General features: G+C 43.9%; 1 protein-coding gene and 1 long non-coding RNA gene across 3 annotated transcripts in view; one reads left to right on the top strand and one right to left on the bottom strand.

Annotated features, from left to right (window-relative positions):
- LOC143996738 (uncharacterized) overlaps positions 1 to 21,950 on the top strand; it is a 74,891-nt gene extending 52,941 nt beyond the window's left edge. The window contains exons 2-3 of the long non-coding RNA XR_013277589.1: positions 21,325 to 21,408; positions 21,721 to 21,950. This is a non-coding gene — a long non-coding RNA (uncharacterized LOC143996738). The remainder of the gene's footprint in view (positions 1 to 21,324; positions 21,409 to 21,720) is intronic.
- The window catches only part of LOC143996736 (dynein axonemal heavy chain 5-like), a 638,308-nt gene that overhangs the window by 381,653 nt on the left and 229,873 nt on the right, over positions 1 to 26,782 (bottom strand). For both annotated transcript variants that reach the window (XM_077491993.1, XM_077491994.1), the window contains exons 38-42: positions 23,883 to 24,011; positions 21,693 to 21,908; positions 20,695 to 20,841; positions 20,316 to 20,488; positions 6,477 to 6,655 (exon numbers count right to left, since the gene is read on the bottom strand). In XM_077491993.1, the coding sequence (XP_077348119.1) occupies positions 6,477 to 6,655; positions 20,316 to 20,488; positions 20,695 to 20,841; positions 21,693 to 21,908; positions 23,883 to 24,011 (844 nt within the window). The remainder of the gene's footprint in view (positions 1 to 6,476; positions 6,656 to 20,315; positions 20,489 to 20,694; positions 20,842 to 21,692; positions 21,909 to 23,882; positions 24,012 to 26,782) is intronic.

Below are 26,782 nucleotides of genomic sequence, written 5' to 3'. Positions count from 1 at the left end.
CCAACATCCGTCGGAAAAAATCCCATGGATTTTGTTGTCGGAATGTCCGATCGTGTGTACATGGCAATACAGTACATCATATTCACAAATGCATCATCATATGAAAGTACTAGTTACTGGTTAAAAATACCCAATTTATCAGTAACAACATTACCACCCTCTGTCTTGTGACAAATCTCATGCCCATTATATTTAACAGTCATGATTTTGCCTGTAGAGAAGATGCACTGGGGATATATGAGAAAATAGATTTCCTGACAGGCTCCATGGCAGCCTACGTGTGGGTTTAGTCCCGCCTCCATTACCCTATAGGACGACACTCCCATAAATCTTTGCTCCCTGCCACAGGCCGTGTTCTTTTTTTTGTCCTCCTCCATAGGACCTAACATGTGTCTTTTTACCCTGAAGACTTACATTTTTTTCTGCGATACGGACCAGCCGTGCGACTTGGAGTCGCAAATTTCCGATAAGCTCTAGCTACTAGCGGAGTATGGAAAAGGGGCATATGGAAGAGGCGCTGAAGAGGTGTGTGCCTGGTCACTGACAGGTGAAACCGCGTGTTAGTCGTGAGCCTTGCTACTAGCAGGTGACTATTCGCCCCCCCTCCTCCCAGAAGTCCGGCATATGTGGGGACCTACCTCGGCTGGTGTCCGTCTACAGGAGTGGTGAGCTGTTTCTTTTCCATGGCAGCCTTTATTTGTCTTTTCTGTCTGATTGTCCTTCTTGTGCAGTGCCCCTTTTCGTTTCCCCATACAGGAGTCTGAGGAAGAAGAGTCTGGTTCAGGTTTTGACTTTGCCCTGCTCCCTCACTTGGTCAAAGCCATTAAGGAAACACTGAACTGGGAAGAGCCGGTAGTGGCCCCGGCAAAACAAAGAAAATTTTTTTAACAATTGAAGAAAGAGCGTATTAGCTTCCCTTTCCTCTCAGAACTGGGAGAAGTGATCTCGGATGAGTGGAGTAAGGTAGAGAAAAAGAATTCTCTTCTATCTAAGATTCAGAGACTTTACCCTTTTAAGGAGGAAGAAGTTAAGAACTTGGAGTCTTCCCCTCTAGTGGACGCAGCAGTAATGCGATTGGTCAGACATGTGACCCTTCCCCTTGAAGACACAGTCTCTTTTAAGGACGCTTTGGATAGGAGAATTGATTCTGACCTAAAGAGGATCTATCTTACGGCTGGCATGGCCTGTAAGCCGGCTCTGGCCTTAGAGGCTCTGTCTAGAGCAATGGAAGTTTGGTCCAATAGCGTTGATGATTCACTCAGGAATGTTTCTGAAGGTCTGGCCAAGAGTTCTCCCATTCAGGAACTGAGACTGGCTTCAGCTTTCCTGGGAGAGGCCTCGATCGACATTATCCGTCTGGTGGCTCGAGTTATGCTCTCATCTGTAACTGCCAAGCGTGCCCTTTGGCTCCGTCCTTGGCTGGCCGATCCCGCTTCTAAGCAGGTTTGGTGCCGTATTCCTTTTGATGGTTCTTCCCTTTTCGGCAATAAGCTGGATAGTGCTATAACTCGAGCCACTGGGGGTAAGTCTGGGTTTCTTCCCCAGGATAGACGCCTGCAGAATCAAAGAAGATCGTTCCCTAGGAAGCAGGGTCAAGATCGTGCCAGGGAGGCACATACTTTACAGGCCTGGACGGGAATTTTCCAGATCTTTGAGGTCCAGACAGACATCTCTCAAAAAGTCTGCAAAAAGCAGTTCAATGGGGGAGAAGGAGCCGACTAAGTCCTTTTGAGATCGAGCCCGTCCAGGCGGTCCGGGTAGGAGCACGTTTGTTCCACTTTCGGCACGTTTGGGCGGCCTTGATCCAGGATTTTTGGACCGTCAAGACGGTTTCCTCCGGACACACGTGGACGTTCAGCAGTGTACCCAAACTCAAGTTTGTTCCCACATCCATTCCAAAGTCGGAAGAAAAAAGACAAATTCTTCTAACTTACATAAAATCTTTACTGGATCAAGGTGCCACTATTCCTGTTCCAGACGTCCAGCGCAGCAGGGGAATGTATTCGCCTCTTTTCCTGGTCCAGAAGAAGAACGGTACATGGAGACCCGTAATAGACCTGACGCGTCTAAATCGCTGCATAAAAAAGGAAACGTTCAAAATGGAAACGCTGTCCACGACTCAACAATCAGTGCAGCCAGGGGACTGGCTTGTTTCAATAGACCTCAAAGACGCCTATTTTCACGTCCCAGTGGCCACAGAGTTCCAACAGTTTCTTTGTTTTTCCATTGGCAAGCTTCATTTACAGTTTACTTGCCTTCCTTTCGGTCTGTCAACCTCCCCTCGCACTTTCTCGAAGGTCCTTCTAGCAGTTGTAGCCTTGTTGAGAGTCAGAAAGATCCGGATTCATCATTATCTGGACGATTTGCTTCTTCTCGCTCAGGACAAGGATTGTCTCTTGAGCCACAGGGATCAAGTCATTGCAACCCTCAAGGAATTCGGTTGGCTCCTGAATTTAGAGAAAAGCCAGTTGGTTCCTACACAGTCTCTCGTGTTCCTTTGGCGCCCTATTCAATACGGCAAAAGGTACCATCTCTCTGCCCGAGGAGAAGATTGCAGTAGTACGGGACAAGATCCACCTGGCTCTCTCCTCATCTCGTCTCAGTGCTCTTCATTGCCTAAAGATCATAGGCACCATGGTGTCTACTATACCGATGGTGAAGTGGGCACAATGGAGGATGCGCCCCTTTCAGATGGGGTTTTTTCGTCAATGGTCGGGAGAAAAGGCCCAGTCCATCGAAGTTACTCAGACCATGAGAGGTTCCCTCCTTTGGTGGCTTCGTCGGGAGAATCTACTGAATTGTCATTCTCTTCTGACAATCAAATGGATCTCAGTAACGTCAGATGCCAGCAACAAGGGCTGGGGGGCACATTGTCTTTCGGAAGTGGCTCAGGGCATTTGGGACTTTCCCTCTCGGGGAATAGTGTCGAATGTGTTGGAACTACGAGCAGCCTTCCTAGCGCTGTTGGCGTTTCCACATCTGATAGTGGGTGCATCCGTAGTCCTCAGGCTGGACAATACGACTGCGGTCGCATACGTGAGGAAGCAAGGGGGCACCAGAAGTCGGTCTTTGCTGAAGGAAGGGGATCCAATAATGCGTTGGGCCCAGAGGAACCTGGCCAACCTAACAGCAGCCTATGTACCTGGAGTCCTCAATGTCCAAGCGGACTTTCTATCACGAGTCCACTTGGACAACAACGAGTGGACCCTTCACGAAGAGGTGTTTCAGTGGGTTCTATCCCTGGGGATGTCTCCAGAAGTGGACCTATTCGCCTCTCGTTTCAACAGGAAGCTAACAAGGTTCTATTCAAGGTTCAAGGATCCGCAGGCCTACGGGATAGATGCCTTAACAGAGCAGTGGCGATTCCACAAGGCATATGCCTTCCCTCCAACGCCAATCATCTTCCAATTCCTAAAGAGACTCAGATGGGAAGGAGTAGAAGTATTGGCAATAATCCCGTACTGGCCCAACAGGCCCTGGTTTCCTCTCCTATCCCTCCTCAGCTTTTGGGACCCGGTTCCTCTTCCATCCAGACGGGACCTTCTCTCCCAAGGGTCGGTTCTCCATCCATGTCCGGCTCACCCCTTGTTGAAGGTCTGGTTCTTGAGAGGGGAAGGCTGGAAGCACTAGGGTGTGCTAAGGAAGCCATTTCCACTCTCCTAAGTGCAAGGAGAAGAAGCACTAATAAGGTGTATGAACGAATCTGGGCCAAGTTCGTTTCTTATGTGTCCTCCAGAACCAGTTCCTATGTTTCACCCACAGTTCAGGACGTGTTGGGGTTCCTGCAATCAGGCTTGGACTTACCTTTATCAGTTAGCTCCCTTCGGGTTCAAGTCTCGGCTATTTCCGCTTTTACAGGGGTTCAGTGAGCCAAGCATGCCCTTATCCAGCTGTTCTTCAAGGGTGCAGTAAGATTAAGACCTCAAAGAAAACCCAGATTCCCTAAATGGGATCTGCCTCTAGTTCTGGACTTCTTTTCTCTGCTCAATAAGGTTCTCTCCATCAGAGAACTCACCTTGAAAACCGCGTTCCTGGTGGCGGTCACCTCAGCGAAACGAGTGTCAGAGATTCAAGCTCTAGGAGTCAAGGAGCCTTTTCTAACTTTTTTTCCGGACAGAGTGGTCCTAGTTCCAATGTTGGGGTCAAACCCTAAGGCCACTTCGGTTTTTCATGAAAATCAGGAAATCTCTCTACCCTTATTCAGATCCTCGGATTCCTCGGAAATTCATCCTCTTGACGTTGGACGCTCATTAAAGCTCTACTTGGAAGCTACAGCTCCGTTCCGGCAGTCGGACTTCTTGTTCGTTCTGTTCTGTGGGAAGAACAAGGGCACTAGAGCATCAGTCAGGGCAATTGCAGCATGGATAGTTCAAGCAATCCAGTGGGCATACAGAGAAAAGGGCTTGGCTCCTCCTCAGGCGGTGACGGCACATTCGACCAGAAGTCTTTCTACCTCATGGGCAGCTTCTCGCCATGTGGCCCCTGACGTGATATGCAGGGCGGCCTCGTGGTCTTCCATTCACACCTTTATGTCTCATTATTGTGTTGAGCCAGCGGCTTTATCCTCAGTTGACTTTGGAGTTAAAGTTTTGTCAGTTGACGGTGTCAAATAAATCTTTGTTAAGCAGCATTTTTGCCCACCCGGGTGTGTCTTGGCGAGTTATTTCCCACACGTAGGCTGCCATGGAGTCTGTCAGGAAAACAGAAAATTTATGTCAAATACTTACCGTAATTTTCCTTTCCTGATGGACTCCATGGCAGCAGGAGTTCCCTCCCAAATGGCTGGAGTAGAATAGTTACCGAACAAGGCCTGTGGCAGGGAGCAAAGATTTATGGGAGTGTCGTCCTATAGGGTAATGGAGGCGGGACTAAACCCACACGTAGGCTGTCATGGAGTCCATCAGGAAAGGAAAATTACGGTAAGTATTTGACATAAATTTTCCGTTATTCTTTGCACTCTTTCTCTTGGGGATGCATTTTTCTGATAACATGACCTTGGACACTTTCTGTTCCTACTAATAACAAGAAGATGGCTTTCCATTCAGTCCTTCGCTTAAGCTCTTAAATACTTTTCAAGCAGACACACTTCTTTTTCCTTTACATTAGAACTCAGAAAGCTCAGAATTAACAAATGATTGCAGAGCTTGTTAACCCTTGTAACACAGAAATGTGGTTACCAGCATTATTCACTAAGGTCTCAAGGTTACACTCAACATATTATTGTCAGAAGGCTAATGGAGGCAAGTATACTATATTTAGACAGTATTATTAATTGCAGTACTATTTATTATTTTAGATTTGTCTAACTAAGAATCAATTAGAATATAGTTCTCAATTTTTCAATGCCGCAAAAGCCCGATGTATTATTTATCTTTACTGTATAGTAGTCAGTTATATAGTGAACCTCTCTAATTGTACTTTAAAAACAGGTTTGTAAAGGATATCAAACAATGCAGCAATAGCTTTGTAACATAGTATTGGTGTCAACATCTAAATTAAGAATAGTAAAGGGTATATTTTTTATTGTATGTTTCTATGTGGCTACTTTCACTTCTGCATCATATTTCATTATGCTGATATAATACATATAGGGGTTTATTTACTAAAGGAAAATCCACTTTGCACTGCAAGTGCACTTGGAAGTAAAGTCGCTGTAGATCCGAGGGGGACATGCAGGGCAAATAAAAAACAACATTTTAGCTTGTACATGATTGGATGATCAAATCAGCAGAGCTTCCCCTCATTTCAAATCTACCCCTTAGATTTAGAGCGACTGCACTTCCAAGTGCACTTGCAGTACAGAGTGGAGTTACCTTTCATAAATAACCCCCATTGTGTTTAATGAGACATTTTGAGGGAGATAGGCCTCACCTTCCTGGTTACAAGTATGAATTTTAGAGGAACTGATCACAAAATGATGCACTTATATTAGGTAAAATATGGATCCCTGGTGATAAATAGAATACACTGTTGATTAAAAAAAAAAAAAAAACCCAGAGCACTATACTTTTGTAAATTGTTAAAGAACATGGCCTATTTTGTTATGTTTGCCATAATATAAATTTAAAAATTCATTATCGTGAACCCCACCAGCAGTACTTTTAAAATCAGCCTTACAAACTTTGCTTTGTAATCATCCTCAATACAGCAACTTAAGCATATTCAAATTAAATGCACCATTAATTTATATATGTGCCAAACATTTCAGATTTTCTTTTCCATGTGTTCAAATTAGTCTACGGTAATTAACTTACTTTAATTTCCATAACTAGAGACAAAAAAGGCAGCTCCATGCTGACCTGTCGTTGATTGCCATCTACTGGTAGCAACCAGTTGTGAGTTGTAATGTTGTGAAAAGGGAAGAAGTAGTTACTAACAGTTTTGATATTGTTGAGGCTGATTGAGAGATTTTTGTATGATAACAATATACAAAGTTTACAAATGTATTTTAAAGCTCTGAAATGGAAATAATATACCTTTGTATATACGACCCAGTCCTCTGTAGTCCATCTGATCAGAGCAGTTGAAAACCACAACATATTTTCCAAGACACTTGCCCATGTCCTTAGTTGTTTCAGTCTTTCCAGTCCCAGCAGGGCCCGCTGGTGCTCCACCCATGCTCATGCCTAGAGCCTGAGAAAGGGTAATGTAACACCTGGAAAGTTCAACAAAATAAAATGATATTGCAACATAAAAATGCAAATGGTAACATACTTAAACATCCAAAGAAGAAGAGATAAAGAAGAGAAGGAAGAAGAGATATATTCAGAATAATATCATACACAACCACACACCATTGCATTTTTTAGAAACCCATAACCCTCCTGACCTCCTTTTCTAAATGATATAAACTGATTTAATTTACCATTCTCAAAGGCATCAAAAGTCAGTTTGGCTTGCAAGTTTATATTGCAGAACTACATAAATATTATAATATAGGGGGGTCGCTGGCGATCCGGTATGCCTCCATCTTATTAGTAGTGATTAGAGGTGACGGGTTCCACGTGGTCAAGCACAACAAATTTAATCAAATTATTTATCTGATGGTCTTTGTTACATTTATGGATATTTATTTATAATTCATGGACCTTAATTTTTTTTTCACCAATTTTCAATTGTATACTTATATGTCACTATATTTTGCTTATTTAGTGACACCAGTTTTTTTGCACTTCAATTTGTGTGATTATTTAATCATTATTTATAGTATAAGCGCTGCACTTTTATCTTTCCTTTGCAGTATCTGGGTTATGGTGTTCAGCTGCTATTTGATGTTAAGGTTTTACTGAGCGTGGATATTTACCTACCTACATAAATATTGATCTAAATCTTTCACACGAGTGCACTAATATACTATACTTGCTTTATTAAAGATGAAGCTAGGCAAAATCAAAAGTCACAAACAGGGATGGCCCAACTGTTCGCCCGGCGGTCGGTTCGCGGCAAATTTCGACTGTTCGCGGTCCGCCCGATCGGCGACTATTGCCGCTGTTCGCCCGGCGGACTTACGTGTTTACTGTGTAAAAGAACTTTGACCTATGATGACACATCCATCATGTGGTACAGGACAGCCAATTGAGACATTACAGCACATGGACACTTGGACATTTCCCCTAACTTATAAATAGACCCGATCCGGCGGCCATTTTACATTCTTTCTACTGTCGCTATAGGGAGAGGTTGCTGTGTGGAGCAGGGAGAAACTGCAGTGACACAAATCGCTAGCTATTAGGTTCACAAAAGTCCTTTTAAGGACTAGTATGGTATAGGAGTAGTACAGTATATAGGGTTGAGTGAACTGCTGTGCTTGTAAATCCAGCAGCCTGTCTTTAGTGAGTGCAGGGAGAGACAGGACGCTATGTGTAGCAGGGACAGTCAGTTTAATCATTAGCTGTTACTATTAGGTCCACAAAAGTCCTTTTCAGGACTGGTATGGTGTAGTAGTACAGGATATAGTTTTGAGTGCAGTGCTATTTAAGTTATTGTTGCAGCAGCCTGTGTTTTGTCAGTTTAAATAGGGACAGACAAGAAGCTGTGTGTAGCAGTGAGGGACAGTCAGTTTAATCATTAGCTGTTACTATTAGATCCACAAAGGTCCTTTTTAGGACTGGTATGGTAATAGGGTTGTACACGTATAATATTCTTTCTTCCAAATATAGAAAGAATATTATACTTGACTGCTGCCCTTCTGCTGCACTAGTCCTTTATGAGTATAGGGACTGAGGTACAGTCTGCTAATCACAACCTACTAGTTCCACAAAGGTCCTTATAAGGACTGGTAGGGTATAGCGTACTACAGTATATAGGGTTGAGTGAGGTACAGTCTGCTAATCCTTAAGGACTGGTATAGGTCCACAATATATAGGGTTGAGGTGCACTACTGCTGATTGCTGCCCTATTCTGCAGCAGTCCTTTATCAGTATAGGGACTGAGGTACAGTCTGCTAATCACAACCTACTAGTTCCACAAAGGTCCTTCTAAGGACTGGTAAGGTATAGCGTACTACAGTATATAGGGTTGAGTGAGGTACAGTCTGCTAAACACAACCTACTAGTTCTACAAAGGTCCTTAAGGACTGGTATAGGTGTACTATTTGGTGTGCAGTATATAGTTGTGTAATACACGTATAAAATACTTGCACATATAGAAAGCATAGTATAGTGCGTTTCCACTGTGCAGCATTGTGACTGCTGAGCGGTTCTGCAGTGATACTACAAAGAGTGACAAACACAATCCAAAAAAAAAGTATTGTAACTGGTGTGATAGACCAGTGGCCCCCAAAAACAATAGATTGAAGCAGGGTGTTATATACCTTCTTCCACATACATACTGCACTTCTGTAGAGAGTTTTGTCACAGGGTCATTTAAAAAATGACAGGCAGAGGAAGAGGCAGGCCCTTCCGCAGGGGTGGTAGGGGTAGGGCAGGAGCAACAGGCTTGAGCCAAAGTGGGATATTGCAGAAGGTGCATGCGATTACGTCAAAGGAAGCACCAGAATTGGTTGAGTGGCTCACTCAGCCTTACTCTTCTGCACCCTCTGCTGTGCATATTATGAGGGGCTCCCACCATCCCTGTGCTATGCTCATTATGAGGGGCTCCCACCATCCCTGTGCTATGCTGACTTCCTCCTGGGACTGCTTACGGTGCAGGTGTCAGTGCTGTATATCACAGTGCTGGTGTCAGTGCTTTATGTCACGGTGCTGATGTCAGTGCTCTCTATCACGGTGCATGTGTCAGTGCTCTATATCACGGTGCTGGTGATCATCTCCTGCACCCTCTTCTTTGCCTACCCTGAACTTCCCTCGCCTCCATTGTCTCAAGAGTCCTGAATTTTCAGAATTTCACATATAAAAAAAAGAATGCTTGTAGTTGCCGATCCCAGATTCACCTCATACATGTGTTATGTCATTGGCCATGTGGTGGGACTATGTGTGCACAGCTAGTAATTATTTTGTGGCTGCAAATATGACCTGTAGGTTTGTAAAGTTCACCATCCCTGTGCTGTGCTGACTTCCTCCTGGGGCTGCTTATTATGAGGGGCTCCCACCATCCCTGTGCTGTGCTGACTTCCTCCTGGGGCTGTACCTCTGCTGTGCATATTATGAGGGGCTACCACCATCCCTGTGCTATGCTCATTATGAGGGGCTCCCACCATCCCTGTGCTATGCTCATTATGAGGGGCTCCCACCATCCCTGTGCTATGCTGACTTCTTCCTGGGGCTGCTTATTATGAGGGGCTCCCACCATCCCTGTGCTATGCTGACTTCCTCCTGGGGCTGCTTATTATGAGGGGCTCCCACCATCCCTGTGCTGTGCTGACTTCGTCCTGGGGCTGTACCTCTGCTGTGCATATTATGAGGGGCTCCCACCATCCCTGTGCTATGCTCATTATGAGGGGCTCCCACCATCCCTGTGCTATGCTGACTTCCTCCTGGGGCTGCTTATTATGAGGGGCTTCCACCATCCCTGTGCTATGCTGACTTCCTCCTGGGGCTGCTTATTATGAGGGGCTCCCACCATCCCTGTGCTGTGCTGACTTCGTCCTGGGGCTGTACCTCTGCTGTGCATATTATGAGGGGCTACCACCATCCCTGTGCTATGCTCATTATGAGGGGCTCCCACCATCCCTGTGCTATGCTCATTATGAGGGGCTTCCACCATCCCTGTGCTATGCTCATTATGAGGGGCTCCCACCATCCCTGTGCTATGCTGACTTCCTCCTGGGGCTGCTTATTATGAGGCGCTCCCACCATCCCTGTGCTATGCTGACTTCCTCCTGGGGCTGCTTATTATGAGGGGCTCCCACCATCCCTGTGCTGTGCTGACTTCGTCCTGGGGCTGTACCTCTGCTGTGCATATTATGAGGGGCTCCCACCATCCCTGTGCTATGCTCATTATGAGGGGCTCCCACCATCCCTGTGCTATGCTGACTTCCCCCTGGGGCTGCTTATTATGAGGGGCTCCCACCATCCCTGTGCTATGCTGACTTCCTCCTGGGGCTGCTTATTAAGAGGGGCTCCCACCATCCCTGTGCTGTGCTGACTTCCTCCTGGGGCTGTACCTCTGCTGTGCATATTATGAGGGGCTCCCACCATCCCTGTGCTATGCTCATTATGAGGGGCTCCCACCATCCCTGTGCTATGCTCATTATGAGGGGCTCCCACCATCCCTGTGCTATGCTGACTTCCTCCTGGGGCTGCTTATTATGAGGGGCTCCCACCATCCCTGTGCTATGCTGACTTCCTCCTGGGGCTGCTTATTATGAGGGGCTCCCACCATCCCTGTGCTATGCTCATTATGAGGGGCTCCCACCATCCCTGTGCTGTGCTGACTTCGTCCTGGGGCTGTACCTCTGCTGTGCATATTATGAGGGGCTCCCACCATCCCTGTGCTATGCTCATTATGAGGGGCTCCCACCATCCCTGTGCTATGCTGACTTCCTCCTGGGGCTGCTTATTATGAGGGGCTCCCACCATCCCTGTGCTATGCTGACTTCCTCCTGGGGCTGCTTATTATGAGGGGCTCCCACCATCCCTGTGCTGTGCTGACTTCGTCCTGGGGCTGTACCTCTGCTGTGCATATTATGAGGGGCTACCACCATCCCTGTGCTATGCTCATTATGAGGGGCTCCCACCATCCCTGTGCTATGCTCATTATGAGGGGCTTCTACCATCCCTGTGATATGCTCATTATGAGGGGCTCCCACCATCCCTGTGCTATGCTGACTTCCTCCTGGGGCTGCTTATTATGAGGCGCTCCCACCATCCCTGTGCTATGCTGACTTCCTCCTGGGGCTGCTTATTATGAGGGGCTCCCACCATCCCTGTGCTGTGCTGACTTCGTCCTGGGGCTGTACCTCTGCTGTGCATATTATGAGGGGCTCCCACCATCCCTGTGCTATGCTCATTATGAGGGGCTCCCACCATCCCTGTGCTATGCTGACTTCCCCCTGGGGCTGCTTATTATGAGGGGCTCCCACCATCCCTGTGCTATGCTGACTTCCTCCTGGGGCTGCTTATTAAGAGGGGCTCCCACCATCCCTGTGCTGTGCTGACTTCCTCCTGGGGCTGTACCTCTGCTGTGCATATTATGAGGGGCTCCCACCATCCCTGTGCTATGCTCATTATGAGGGGCTCCCACCATCCCTGTGCTATGCTCATTATGAGGGGCTCCCACCATCCCTGTGCTATGCTGACTTCCTCCTGGGGCTGCTTATTATGAGGGGCTCCCACCATCCCTGTGCTATGCTGACTTCCTCCTGGGGCTGCTTATTATGAGGGGCTCCCACCATCCCTGTGCTATGCTCATTATGAGGGGCTCCCACCATCCCTGTGCTATGCTCATTATGAGGGGCTCCCACCATCCCTGTGCTATGCTGACTTCCTCCTGGGGCTGCTTATTATGAGGGGCTCCCACCATCCCTGTGCTATGCTGACTTCCTTCTGGGGATGCTTATTATGAGGGGCTCCCACCATCCCTGTGCTATGCTGACTTCCTCCTGGGGCTGTATCTCTGCTGTGCATATTATGAGGGGCTCCCACCATCCCTGTGCTATGCTCATTATGAGGGGCTCCAACCATCCCTGTGCTATGCTGACTTCCTCCTGGGGCTGCTTACGGTGCAGGTGTCAGTGCTGTATATCACGGTGCTGGTGTCAGTGCTTTATGTCACGCTGCTGATGTCAGATCACTCTATCACTGTGCAGGTGTCAGTGCTCTATATCACGGTGCTGGTGATCATCTCCTGCACCCTCTTCTTTGCCTACCCTGACCTTCCCTCGCCTCCATTGCCTCATGAGTCCTGAATTGTCAGAATTTCACATATAAAAAAAGAATGCTTGTAGTTGTCGATCCCAGATTCACCTCATACATGTGTTATGTCATTGGCCATGTGGTGGGACTATGTGTGCACAGCTAGTAATTATTTTGTGGCTGCAAATTTGACCTGTAGCTTTGTAAAGTTCGCCTCCCATTGAAGTCAATGGGGCCCGCCGCGAACGTTACGGTTCGCGAACTATCGGCCGTGATCGTGGTTCGCGAAACGTCCCGTCGGAAGTTCGTCCATCACTAGTCACAAATGAATGCAGCTCTTTCTTCTTAATATATAATTCTATTGTTTTATATAGTTTTATGCCAGTTGTGTGCATATCTCAATTCAGTCAATCAGCTATGCTACATTGTTCATGTGCTAACAAGGATCATGCTGATAGGAGGAGACAGCAGAGTGACAGAGAGATGAGCTCATTAGTCTGTTGCTACTTCTTTCACTTTTCAGTCACAGCATGGGGAGGGATAACTGCAGCAGAGAAAAATGATGCCTTCTCGCCTGCCAGAGAAGGTGTGCGGTGTAGCAGGGTTGTGTAAACTGTAGGACTAGATCAGGGGTAGGAAACCTCGGCTCTCCAGCTGTTTTGAAACTACAAATCCCATCATGCCTCTGCCTCTAGAAGTCATGCCTGTGATTGTTAGGGTCTTGCAATGTCTCATGGGACTTGTAGTTTCAAAACAGCTGGAGAGCCGAGGTTCCCTACAGCTGGACTAAATGAACAGAAATTGAAATCCTTTGGCAGATAAACAGCTCTCTGTTTGGCAGCTATTTCACATGTAGCTCTTTTGCTGGAGTTAGACTTTGAGGATATTTTTTCAATTTTACACGGCCCCAACCTGCAGGCAGCATTTACATTCTCCTTACATATAGTTACATAGTAAGCGAGGTTGAAAAAAGACACAAGTCCAACCTGTGTGTGTGTGTATTACATTGTATATCCCTGTATGTTGTGGTTGTTCAGGTGCTTATTTAATAGTTTTTTTTAGAAACTATCGATGCACCCCTCTGAGACCACCACCCGTGGAAGGCATTTCCACATCCTTGCCGCTCTTACAGTAAAGAACCATCTACATAATTTAAGATTAAACCTATTTTCTTCTAATTTTAATGATTGGCCATGTGTCTTGTTAAACTCCCTTCCGCGAAAAAGTTTTATCCCTATTGTGGGGTCACCGTTACGGTATTTGTAAATTGAAATCATATCCCCTCTCAAGCGTCTCTTCTCCAGAGAGAATAAGTTCAGTGCTCGCAACCTTTCCTCATAACTAATATCCTCCAGACACTTTATTAGCTTAGTTGCCCTTCTTTGTACTCACTCCTTTCCCAGTACCTCCTTTCTGAGGACTGGTGTCCAGAACTGAACAGCATACTCTAGGTGCGGCCAGACCAGAGTCTTGTAGAGTGGGAGAATTATTGTTTTATCTCTGGAGTTGGTCCCCTTTTAAATGCATGCCATTATTCTGTTTGCTTTGTTAGCAGCAGCTTACCATTGCTGAGCCTATCATCTACTAGGACCCCCAGGTCCTTTTCCATCCTAGATTCCCCCTCAGGTTCACCCCCTAGTATATAGATAGCATTCATATTTTTTCCATCCAAATGCATTATTTTACATTTTTCTACAATTTTCTCCTCTGAGCCATTACAATGTGCTATCCTAAGCATGCATCAGTGGCTGACATAGTGGCCATGGTAATGTGAAATGGCAGAGGTCTGCACCTGAGGTCTGAATGTATTATTAATAATTTGCAAAGGAGACCAAAGGAGGTCGCATGGTGAATTTTATGTGAAATCTTTTATAACAGACCTCAAAAATATAACCCAAAAATATGGTTAATACCTATTATAGCATCATTAAAATAACTATATTTCCTGATTTTGTATATCATTCACAAACCCCAACATGATTTAAACATCCAAAAACATATTTCCAAATAAATAAATAAAATAGCCACAATAATGACAAAAACAATAATGTGCAAATATATTCAAAAATGAAAAAAATTATTTAAAGTGCAACCATGCATTAATAAATCAGAAGGTGACTATGTGCATCATATATATAGGATATGCTGCAATAAATCTAAGATATGCTGCAATAAATCGCAAGGTGACTATGTGCACAAAAAATCATAAGGTTTGCCACAAACACCAGAATTCATACACAAAACAGTGTAAAAATAATTAAATGTGTAAAAAATGAAACCGATAGTGACAGATGATAATGTGAACAATAAAACAAAATCTCAATCCAAGTGACAGCAGTGAATCGCATTAAAGTGTCCCATACATAATTAGATCAGATAGTGCAATTCGGTAAACACACTGGGTTAAAAGTGCAACGTGCTGAGCCAACAATCCTTCAGTGATGATCCATGCAAATGATGCTAATGCTATGCAATTACCTCACCGCTGTTAAACAGCGAAAATAATTCTGGACGCCCAGGTAGCAAGGGATGATCACATGGATGGCTGTGCAGCAGGCTCTTGGAGACTTCTCTAACTTCCTCATATGTGATGAATGGTGGATAAGCTCAGAGGAATGAACCAGAGAGAACCGCCATAGTGTAGTAATTCAAACATGTAAAATTTATTGAAAATTTAAAACTACTCACAAGAGAGGTAGGAATATACACATTGACAAACAGCAGCAGACCGGATATGAACGTTACTTCCGGGTTCCTACGCGTTACGTCGTCAAGACTTCAACTGGGATATTTTCAAAGGGTACCGGAAGTGGTTTATGAGTGTACTGGGCGGGACTACGCCGCCCTCTAATTAGCATACTGCCGCTATGTGTGACCACTAGCGCTGGCGGGAGCGGGCCAATCAGAACGGACGGGTGTGTCCCTAACTAAGTACACCACCCACTGAAGGCACACATAGTTATAGCGGCCGTCAGGGGGAAAGGGGAGGACGGAAAAAACGACAAAAATAATTCCAACGTTTAAACCCGTTGCCGAAAATAATAGTAGTACATTACGCCGGCTACAAGTATGCACACGTTAAACATACAAAAATAGTGTCCATCGGAAAGAATTTTAGAACCGATAGAGCACGCCCGGCGGCCATTTTGTCTGAATTATTTTAGGACTATGTAGGCAGCCATTTTTCTGGTGGTTGATGTTGTACTAAACCAACATCAGAACGGCCATTATATATAGGCGGCAGATAATAGAAGTGAATTGCCAGTAAGCATAAAAGGATATTTCAAAACAATATATCAAAAACAGCCATAAGGGGAGATCACTAATAATTGAAAAATAACCAACCGCATATGCATATATATATGTATAGGTGCATATACATAAATATCTTGAACAAGGAGAAAATATATATCTAAAAAATTACTTTGACTAAAAACGGTTACAAAGCATATTTGAATAGCTGATGAAAATTTTTTTAAATATATTTCTAAAATTATTTTATTTTTCTTTTTAAAATATTTTAAAATTATTAAAAATATTCCATAAAAATATATTTGCGCGAAGAGAGGCTCGGAAATGGCGTTCACATTACACAAATCACCAAAACATAGCAATTAATTTAAAGGAGCATATTGGTATAAAATAAGTATACGGAAGATGAATATATATGTATAAAACCTAAAATAGATGAAATCACGAAAATATTCAGGCCATATACAATAAAGGAGACAAAAAAATTGATTTAAAACGTCGCAATGACCTTATAAAAACAATCCCTTAAAAAAATATTAAAGTAGGAATGCCGAAAAAATGCATAAAAAGGCCTCACAGGCTAAATTTACCATGGAGAAAGAGTGTCTATGGGGGGCTACAGATCGCTAATGAAACAGTTCAAATCGAACTCTATGTTCAATCCCCTGGGGGCAAAAGTATTAAGGGTAAATATCCATTTGGACTCTATCTGACTTAGTACAGTACACTCATAAACCACTTCCGGTACCCTTTGAAAATATCCCAGTTGAAGTCTTGACGACGTAACGCGTAGGAACCCGGAAGTAACGTTCATATCCGGTCTGCTGCTGTTTGTCAATGTGTATATTCCTATCTCTCTTGTGAGTAGTTTTAAATTTTCAATAAATTTTACATGTTTGAATTACTACACTATGGCGGTTCTCTCTGGTTCATTCCTCTGAGCTTATCCACCATTCATCACATATGAGGAAGTTAGAGAAGTCTCCAAGAGCCTGCTGCACAGCCATCCCTGTGATCATCCCTTGCTACCTGGGCGTCCAGAATTATTTTCGCTGTTTTACCTTACAGCGGTGAGGTAATTGCATAGCATTAGCATCATTTGCATGGATCATCACTGAAGGATTGTTGGCTCAGCACGTTGCACTTTTAACCCAGTGTGTTTACCGAATTGCACTATCTGATCTGATTATGTATGGGACACTTTAATGCGATTCACTGCTGTCACTTGGATTGAGATTTTGTTTTATTGTTCACATTATCATCTGTCACTATCGGTTTCATTTTTTACACATTTAATTATTTTTACACTGTTTTGTGTATGAATTCTGGTGTTTGTGGCAAACCTTATGATTTTTTGTGCACATAGTCACCTTGCGATTTATTGCAGCATATCTTAGATTTATTGCAGCATATCCTATATATATGATGCACATAGTCACCTTCTGATTTATTAATGCATGGTTGCACTTTAAATAATTTTTTTCATTTTTGAATATATTTGCACATTATTGTTTTTGTCATTATTGTGGCTATTTTATTTATTTATTTGGAAATTAGCGCATCACACCCTTATTTTGTTGTTTATATCAGTGAGAGCCAACTCATTTAGGCTGCTTTCACACTGGGGCGGTATTCAGGCGTTACAGCGCTATAAATAGCGCCTGTGTAACGCCTGAAAAAAACCGGCCCCTTTAACTCCAGTGTGAAAGCCGGAGGGCTTTCACACTGGAGCGATGCGCTGGCAGGACGGTGAAAAAAGTCCTGCCAGCCGCATCTTTGCAGCGGTGAAGGAGCGGTGTATTCACCGCTCCTATACCGCTGCTACCCATTGAAATCAATGGGACACCGCGGCAATACCGCCGGCAAAGCGCCGCTGCAGCGGCGCTTTGCGGGCGGGTTTAACCCCTTTTCGGCCGCTAGCGGGGGTTAAAACCACCCCGCTAGCGCCCGCACACCGCCGCTAAAACGACGGTAAAGCGCCGCTAAAAATAGCGGCGCTTTACCGCCGACGCTGCTCTCGCCCCAGTGTGAAAGCAGCCTTAGTGATTGCTGCTTTTTTCACTCGCCGCTTTCGTCTTCTTCTATTGTCCATAGAGCGCAGAAGTCCCTAGTTATACACATCCAAAAACATATACTTTTTTTCCTGATACTTGTAAAAGTGGTATGGGTCACAAAACTAATTATTACCCTGTCTCATGGCTTTGGATCCTATCTCAGTGCTCATGCTTGATGTATACAAGAATTGTAATTTAATAAATGGCATCATCAAGTGCTCAATACAACTTACACAAGTAAAACAAGTGCAATGTTTACAATGCTCATAAACACATAAACAAAACCCGTTTTATTAAAAAAAAAAACACGCTGAAAATGTGAAATATATGTGTGATCGCCAGCCAAGCAAGTTTTCACAACTTAGCAACTGTGGCTCAATTCTCAGCTTAGTTCACCCTGCTTACACAGGTATGCAGCTCACTCTTTCACTACCAGTAGACAGCTATTTCCTCTATCTTTTCTGGACTTTGCGACAACTGGTTTAACCCAGGGGAGGCTCGTTAAAGGACACTGGAGCATGGATTCAAATGCGGAGGGGCTGTTTTTTTGACATACCAATTAGAGCCAGAGGCTCTAATAGGCTTCAATATAGGGTGGGCTTGGGTCGCAGAGAGTGTGCTCTGAGCCCACCCAAGTGTGTTACAACAGAGAATCAATATTTGCTGTTGAAACACCAATCCTCCTCCCGGCCAATCAGGAAACAGGTTTTGACACCGGTCACCTGATTGGCTGAAAGGACAGGTGATCATATTGGATGCCTAGGGGGAGGAGGGAGGAGCCGCATGGCGGAAGCCATCATGAAGCAGAGAGGACACAGGAGACGCTGCATGTTGCCACAGGACACCGTAACCTGCAACCCACAGGAGCCCACAACCCAGCCGCTGCCTGCTGCCTGTAGGAGCCTGCCTGCCTGCAACCGATGGGATAAGTGCCTGGGTAGGAGGGGGGTGCCACCGACCAAACGACCAACAGGGGGGTAGGTTTTTTGCCATTCCCAAAAAAAAAACACCAGCCATCACTGGTTTAACCCCCTTCAAGACCAATATCCCTGTAGTCAGGGTTTGGCGGTTGTTCCCACCCAAAATTCTTCCAACCTCAAAAATACCAGATCCTCAAAAAGGACTCTGCAATCAAGAGAGTACCGAAAAACACTGCTATCTTCTCTAGTTGGGCTACCCCCAACACCCCTTAATCTGCATGGGTGAGAACCCCTGACTACGTAACATTACCTTAAAAATGTCCCTCTTAAAAAGGGACCACAACCTGAATAGTAAGGAAATATATCTGCAATTCAGGACCCAACCCTGGTGTCCTGTACAATATACAGGCCCAAATTGGTCATAGGGTAAGCCGGGGTGAATGTCTTATTAAGAGCGGTCTGTTGATGACTGGGCCACAGAGCGGGAGGTAAACGTCAAAATGTCATTCAGACAGGGCTAACAAGACTGTGAATGCTGCTCAGCTCCCACTACGTGGCCATGCCTGTGTCTTCTCTCCCGGCTCTCCCGTTCCACCAATTATGTCATCCTATCAACAGAGCAGGGGATGGGAGGAGCTGGAGATCTGCATAGAGAGCAGAAGTCTTTTCAAAATAACCAGCAGGTAATCACCTGCTTGTTAATACGATCCAGATCTGCAGCTCCTCCCGCCCCCTGCCCAGCTGATAGAATGACATCGTCCGTAGGGTGGGAGACTCTGAAGAGGACACACAGGCTTCCTTCTGCCAAAGTAGGACTGTGCAGGGGTGGCAGATAGCAAAAGAGGGGCATGACTGCAAGAGGCGCTGTGATGGGGGGTTGTGATTGCTAGGGGCACTGTAATGTAAAGGGGCACTACAATATTAAGGGGACTGCACTGCAAAGGGGCACTGTAATCATTAAAGTGCCCCTCTATGGTGCAGTCACCATTATATCACAGTGCCCCTTTACATTACAATGTGGCGTACCGACTCCGTCAATATCCCATCACCAACGACCTGGCCACAGATCATTGGCCGCACACGTGACAGCTTCCTGGCAGGCTAGAACATGGATTCTAGTCCTAGTCTGAACACACTTCAATTCATCACTACTCAAGAGAACAACTTGATTTTGTTATTTGTGGACTAGGTAGCAAAGATAAACAGTCTTTAATCAGACTGTTAATTTGTGCTACCTAATCCAGTCTCTCTGGAATCTCCTACTTGCAAACAATAGCTTTCCCAGTGCCATTTAACCACTTCTTTAATATTAGAGCACACCTATGCCAAAATAAATTACTGGATTTGTGATGAAATGAGACATGTTTGAAAATAGGGTACTTAGCAGCCCAAATATATAGAGGTGGTGAGGGAACTCTCCTGTTGATTCAATGGAAGCCTACCTCCTAACTGCAGTAAGTGTCCATTACTAAGAGCAAAATAATACTGCAAATCATTCAAGAACTTTTGAAATGAGTGCGTTTTATATACATCGAGCACAGGCACTTGGAAGCAGCAGGGACCCAGAAAGTTGTCATCAAGCAGTTCTTTGACCTAGAGTGATGTTAAAATCTTGCTGTAGAAAAATAGCAACAATGACCTGAGTATGGTTTTCTTTTTTAGGATGCTATAATAAAATACCTAGTAATTACATATTTTGGTTTGGTCTAGCTCTTGGATAGAATTGTTTGGGTAAACCTTGTCATTGATTGTTCATTTTGCTGCCACAAGTTAAATATTCTTTAGACTACAATGCTAAAATAGTATAGTTTATACAGCTTGCGCCCAACACATTATACCTGTCAGTCAGAGGGGTAATGACCAGCCTGTCAGTACAGCCTAAATACTCATTGCAGTAGCTGAATTCCACATCCGTAATCTGGATGATACATTTATCTATATCTTCAATGAAATAAAATCTGGACTGCTTTTGCCATTCAAAATCTGAAGCTGATCTGATGTTCATTCGAACCTGGAGAACAAAACAAACAACAATGCCATCTTGCATTAATTACTAAATGATTGCATTTTGCGTTATATTACATACTTCACATGCTATTAAAATTACTTTCAATTAATTTACTGTATGTTATTAAGCATTCCTTACAAGCAATTATGTAGATATACACTATTAGAAAAAAATAAATGAATAAATAAATTACTGGAAATGTCACCTACCAGATCATCAAAGATATCCTTCTGGTGAACATGGATGGTAATTAGAGTCTCATATTTAGTTCTTTCCATTTTGGTCAGATCCTTTGTCGTCATATCAATCAGATCATTCAACAGATCAAGAAACTTCTGATTGGTTGTCTGCATGACCTTTAAGAACAAAATTCTGATGTTATAAAGGGATCATTATTTGCAACACACACTATAATAGCTACACAAATTGACAAATTATTATTTTGATTAACCTCCCTGGCGATATGATTATGTCAAATCAAATCAAAAACACAGAAATTTGCTCAGTTGCAGAATTGTCGCTGTAGTTATTTTCAGTGTTTGATGACGAATTTCCCCACGAATCTCTATCGTTCTATTATGCAAGTGATTCTGATTTATTATCGCTGTTTTGTAGCTGGTCTAAAACCGCTTTTGACGTAAAGGGACGCTTTTTGGTTGCTATGGACATTCTCAAGTTTCCAGGCAGAAAGAACATATATATATAATATAAAACTGCATGCAGTGCACTGGACAAAGCATTAGGGACAAAATGGATGTGAAATGATTTGATACAGTAATGGAATCTGTAGGATTACAGTTTACTGTATGTTTTTTGTTTTTTGCACTTTTTGCTCGCAGGTAATAGAGCCCAGAGTGATGAATCAGGCAGAGTACACAGCCCGCGGACACAGCGGGAGGACATCACAGGACCCTGGGGACAAGGTAAGTAACTTTCCCAGGAAACTGTGATGCAATCCCGAGTGTGGCTCAGGGTTACCACTTTTGATAATGAATATTCACCACGGGCCACACTCAAGATTACTGCCAGGGAAGTTAATATCTGTGGGGTTTTTTTTTCAACTGACAGCAATATTACTTAGATTGATGTGAAAAAATAATAAATTCATTTTTTAGCGTTTTTCTTCTTATACAAATTTAATCTGTAGAATAAAAATCTGTTGTTGTCTTTCCCACTCAGATTGATATTATAAACACTGATATTATACCTTTTTGTCTGTTTTTGACATATTTAAGGCTTCTTCTGCATCTCTTGTCCAGATCATCTGAATTCCCAGCAGGCCAATTTGAGCAGGGTACATAGACTGGAAGTCATACAACTTGAAACCTGAATCACTGATTGCAATGGATGCTTGTCTGATTATGTTGTGTAAAGTCTTCTTAACACCATTGAGCAGAAGACCCAACCATGTCTCCACATTTCCCTAAAAAATGTTAAATAAATAAATAAAGAACTATAACCAACAGGCTTATCATTCTATGATTATACTCCAGAGAAAACTATTTTTCACATGTTACGGAACTTCATTCAGTATAAATGTAGCTCATCTGGTCAAATGACCTAAATTGTTGGTGGAGGTATGTGTGTGGTAGTGTGTACTGTGTTTTATTACCCCCAATAAAATCTATAAATATATTCTGCACAGTGTTGGAGGGTGCCATATTCGTAAGATAATGAATTCCAATATCACCCAAAGAGAAAGACAGACTTTTTAGGCACCAAATTGATAACTTTTTGTACTTTTAAAACATACAATTATGGTGGAGACATAATTTTGGTTAAAATATCACAACAAGAAATAACCATTTTAAATGACATACTAATAAACATAAACATTGTATTTTTTAAAAGTAAGAATAGTTACAGTATCTCTAAAGTGCTCAAAAGTCGGAGAGCTTGTTTTGGGTGATATTGTAATGCACCCAAACACACACACATATTGGTCTAGTATTCTGACTGACAGAACTGAGAATTAGCTTGAGCTAAACTTGTGCTCTAAAATTACTATTACTGGAATGTTTAAGCCTACATTCACATGGCCATTAAAAAAACAACAACACAATTGCAAGTGTTTTTATTTATTGATTTGAAAGCAGCTGCATTATTTTCAAAGGAGACATTCACACAGGTGCGTAAACATGCTCTTTGTTCAGATCTGTAACACATAATCCAAAAAAACTGCATCTGAGGACACGTATACCAGATGTAAATGCACTCTGGTACTAAAAAAAATAAAAAACAGGACAATTTTACACATTCCAAAAATGGATCTAAAAGAAAGTATCCTTTACACAGGAACTTTTGTATCAAAAACATCAGTAAAAGGTTTACGGCTATGTGAATGTTGCCCAAAACTTATTTTAAAGTCCTTCAGGCATAGCACAGTATATGTCACCGCACTTGATATGAAATAGCCAAAACCTGGAAATCAGTTGTTTCTAAAGAGTTCCTGAGGAGCTGAGGAAAGGCAGAGCAAAGTCTGGTGCTTCAAACACCTTGGAGCTGATTTAGGGCTGGGTTCCCAGTTCACACTATTGTGAAATGAATGTGGGTTTCCACACATCCAATTCGCACAGCAGGAGATTGTGACCAGATCTTTATGGAGCCGGTTCACACATCTCCATAGCGGCTCCGGTGCAAATTGCACAGGAGCCCCATGCGTCTTTTGGTCTGTTTCAGGTCCAAATTCAGCCCAAAATTTGGGCTGAAATTGGACCTGATATGGTGAATAGAAACACACCGGACTCCTGTTGTGAGCCCCTGCGTTCTATAGTGTGAACCCATCCCTAAAAAATACCTGACTGTTGGAACTTATCAAAATACCTGCACATGAAGCCAAAAGGATTTAACTTTTTTTTTGTGTAATGTGGAAAACCTTTTAAAGAGGAAGTAAACCCTGATGAGTTTACTTCCTCTTTTTTTTCCCTGCAAAGGTAAAGCATAATAGACTACTATGCATCGCATAGTAGCCCATTATGTGTCACTTACCTGACACAGGAGCCAGCGAAGTCGCGCTGTCCCCTGTAGTCCGCCGCATCCATCTTGCTGGTAGCGTCTCGTAGCTCCGCCGCTGTCATTCGGCGAAGCCGCGATGACGTCACTCCCGCGCATGCGCACGGGAGTCGACAAATGCGGCAGCTCCATTTTTGGAACTGCCGCGTTCAGTGCGCCTGCGCGCCGTTTTCAGGCAAATATCTCCTAAACCATATAGGTTTAGGAGATATTGCTTGGACCTACAGGTAAGCCTTAATCTAGGCTTACCTGTAGGTCAAAGTGGTTTGTAAGGGTTTACAACCACTTTAAGATCAAATGTTGTTTGGCATCATTAATTATACAGATGATGATAAGGATATTATTTTATAGCAAATATTCAACTAATACTAATCACAGATATTACCTGAGCATTGACAGGCTCCCCTAGGTTAACTTTTTCCCCTTCTTGAGATTCAAAATACAAAATTTGATCATAGTTCTTCTCGTGAAAGCCTACTCTGTTAACATTGTCAAATAAACTCAGGAGGTGAGCCTGAAAATAAAAATTCATAATACTTATTTTACTTATATTAGCCTTTAAAAAGATTTACAAACAATACAACTTATTTACTGCATCCGCAAATTCATACACTTCAAAAATATGTCATACTATAAAGACTGCCCAAGGCACGCTAATGCAGAGGGCTAACAGTGATTTCCATGCTGCTATGAGCACCTCTATGAGAAGTGATATGTACAGTGGAGTAAGAGGGAGATAAAAGATGGACTTCTAGCTTCAGAGATTTAGAAAGTAGGGCAAGAAGCATCATCAACAACTAAATGGTGTGAAGAAACAGAACATTAGCATGGCCTTGGTTATGGGCAGAGCTGCAGATACTGAAACTACTATCTCTAGGTGTCTGAAATACAGTAGTACATTGAGACAAAATCTAAAGTTGGAGAAAATAGATTTTCTGAGAAAAGGATTATATTTTTTTCTGTGATCCTTTTCATCATTGTAAAGTATGCATCAACATGTCAGCTGTTTAAAACAGAAACCAAAATATAAAAGATACATTTTAATGGGTATAAAATGGCCTGTATCCAAATAGTGCCATTGCTTTGTAATCTTTTTCAGCTATTATTCATACTTTGTTAGTCTGATTTAAAGTGAAATGAAAAGTACAGTAGAACAAAAATACAGAAAAACTAAATTTTAAAGTACTTCCGAATGGCATTCATCAAACTATCAAATGTGCTGAGGATTTTGGTACGCATGTTCATATGAATGTTAATTTGAAAATCTGCAAGCATATAGCCAGCTTAAGTCCAAAGTTTCTGCTTCCATAAAAATACAGGAAAAGGTGGTAAGATTTCATTGCTCCTGTTGTGAATTATTTAAATCTGTCTTTCACACATTTGGATTTGACCTTTTTCAGGTCACAGCACATTATCAACCAGTGGCATAACTAGAACCTTCAGGGCCCCGATGCAAGAAACCTTGGAGGGCCCCACCCCCCGACCTCCGGACAGGGCTCTTTTCTCCGAGCCCGATGGTGGAACACCAGGGCCCAGTCCCAAGTGGGTGGCCGCATATAAAGGGACCGATTTAAAAAACATCAATTACAGCCACTGTGCCCATCAAACGCCACCACTGTACCATCAAATGCCACCACTGTACCATCAAATGTCACCACTGTGCCCATCAAATGTCACCGCTGTGCCCATCAAACTCTGCCGCTGTGCCCATCAAATGCCACAGCTGTGCCCATCAAATGCTGCCAGTGTACCCATCAAATGCTGCCACTGTGCCCATCAAATGCCGCCACTGTGCACATCAAATGCTGTTGGTGTGCCCATCAAATGCTGCCACTGTGAATCCCCACCACCTGCTCGCTCTCTGCCCGCCACTTACCCTGTCTTGGTGGGGCAGCGGGTAACGGCCATGAGCGGGGTCCTCCATGCATCTCCTGCCATCCTCATATCCCGTCCTCTCCTCCTGATAGGCGTAGCTATTGGACGCCTATCGTTTCAACCAATCAGGTAATGGGTCTGTTACCCAAATGCTGTGGCATTTGATGGGCACAGCGGCAGAGTTTGATGGGCACAGCGGCAGAGTTTGATGGGCACAGCGGTGACATTTGATGGGCACAGTGGTGAGGCACACCTGATTGGTGGAGAGGCGGTTCAGTGTTAGGAAAGTGAATATTAATTCACTTTTCTAACACGCCTGGCTAGACTGACTCGTCGCTCACAGTTCACCTATTTTGAAGCCTATTAGAGCCCATGGCTCTAATCAGGTGCTGCAAAAACACCCCCCACCGCTGTAATTCAGGTGCCCGACACCCCAAAAGGGACCAGACACCTAAATATGGGGGTGGCAGCGGTGGTCATGGATAGATTCATGCTAAGCTATGCATGAATCTATCCATTGGTCATAGAGGGGGTGGCTGGAGAGAGGGGGCGGCACCTGTGCACCCTTTTGGATGCACCGCCACTGATAAATGCATGCACATTCACATACATACATATGCATACATGCACACTCACACACACACACACACACACACGCATGCTCACACACACATGCATGCTCACACACACACACGCATGCTCACACACACATGCATGCTCACACACACACATGCATGCTCACACACACACACACACACACATACAAGCATGCTCACACACATACAAGCATGCTCACACACACACACACACACACATACAAGCATGCTCACACACACACACACACACACATACAAGCATGCTCACACACACACACACACATACACGCATGCTCACACACACACATACAAGCATGCTCACACACATATAAGCATGCTCACACGCACACATACAAGCATGCTCACACACACAAGCATGCTCACACACACGCACACACAAGCATGCTCACACACACGCACATACAAGCATGCTCACACACACGCACATACAAGCATGCTCACACACACGCACATACAAGCATGCTCACACACACGCACATACAGGCATGCTCACACACACACGCACATACAAGCATGCTCACACACACACGCACATACAAGCATGCTCACACACACACGCACATACAAGCATGCTCACACACACATACAAGCATGCTCACACTCACACGCACATACAAGCATGCTCACACACACATACAAGCATGCTCACACACACACGCACATACAAGCATGCTCACACACACACACGCACATACAAGCATGCTCTCACACACACACACATACAAGCATGCTCACACACACACATATACAAGCATGCTCACACACACACACATACAAGCATGCTCACACACGC

This window comes from Lithobates pipiens, unplaced genomic scaffold, assembly GCF_037356315.1.
Source record: "Lithobates pipiens isolate NorthernLeopardFrog02 unplaced genomic scaffold, aLitPip1_a1.2 Scaffold_19, whole genome shotgun sequence".
NCBI classification, from domain to species: domain Eukaryota; kingdom Metazoa; phylum Chordata; class Amphibia; order Anura; family Ranidae; genus Lithobates; species Lithobates pipiens.
The sequence above is the reverse complement of the archived record's forward strand: the minus strand, read 5'-3'. Positions and strand labels throughout refer to the sequence as shown.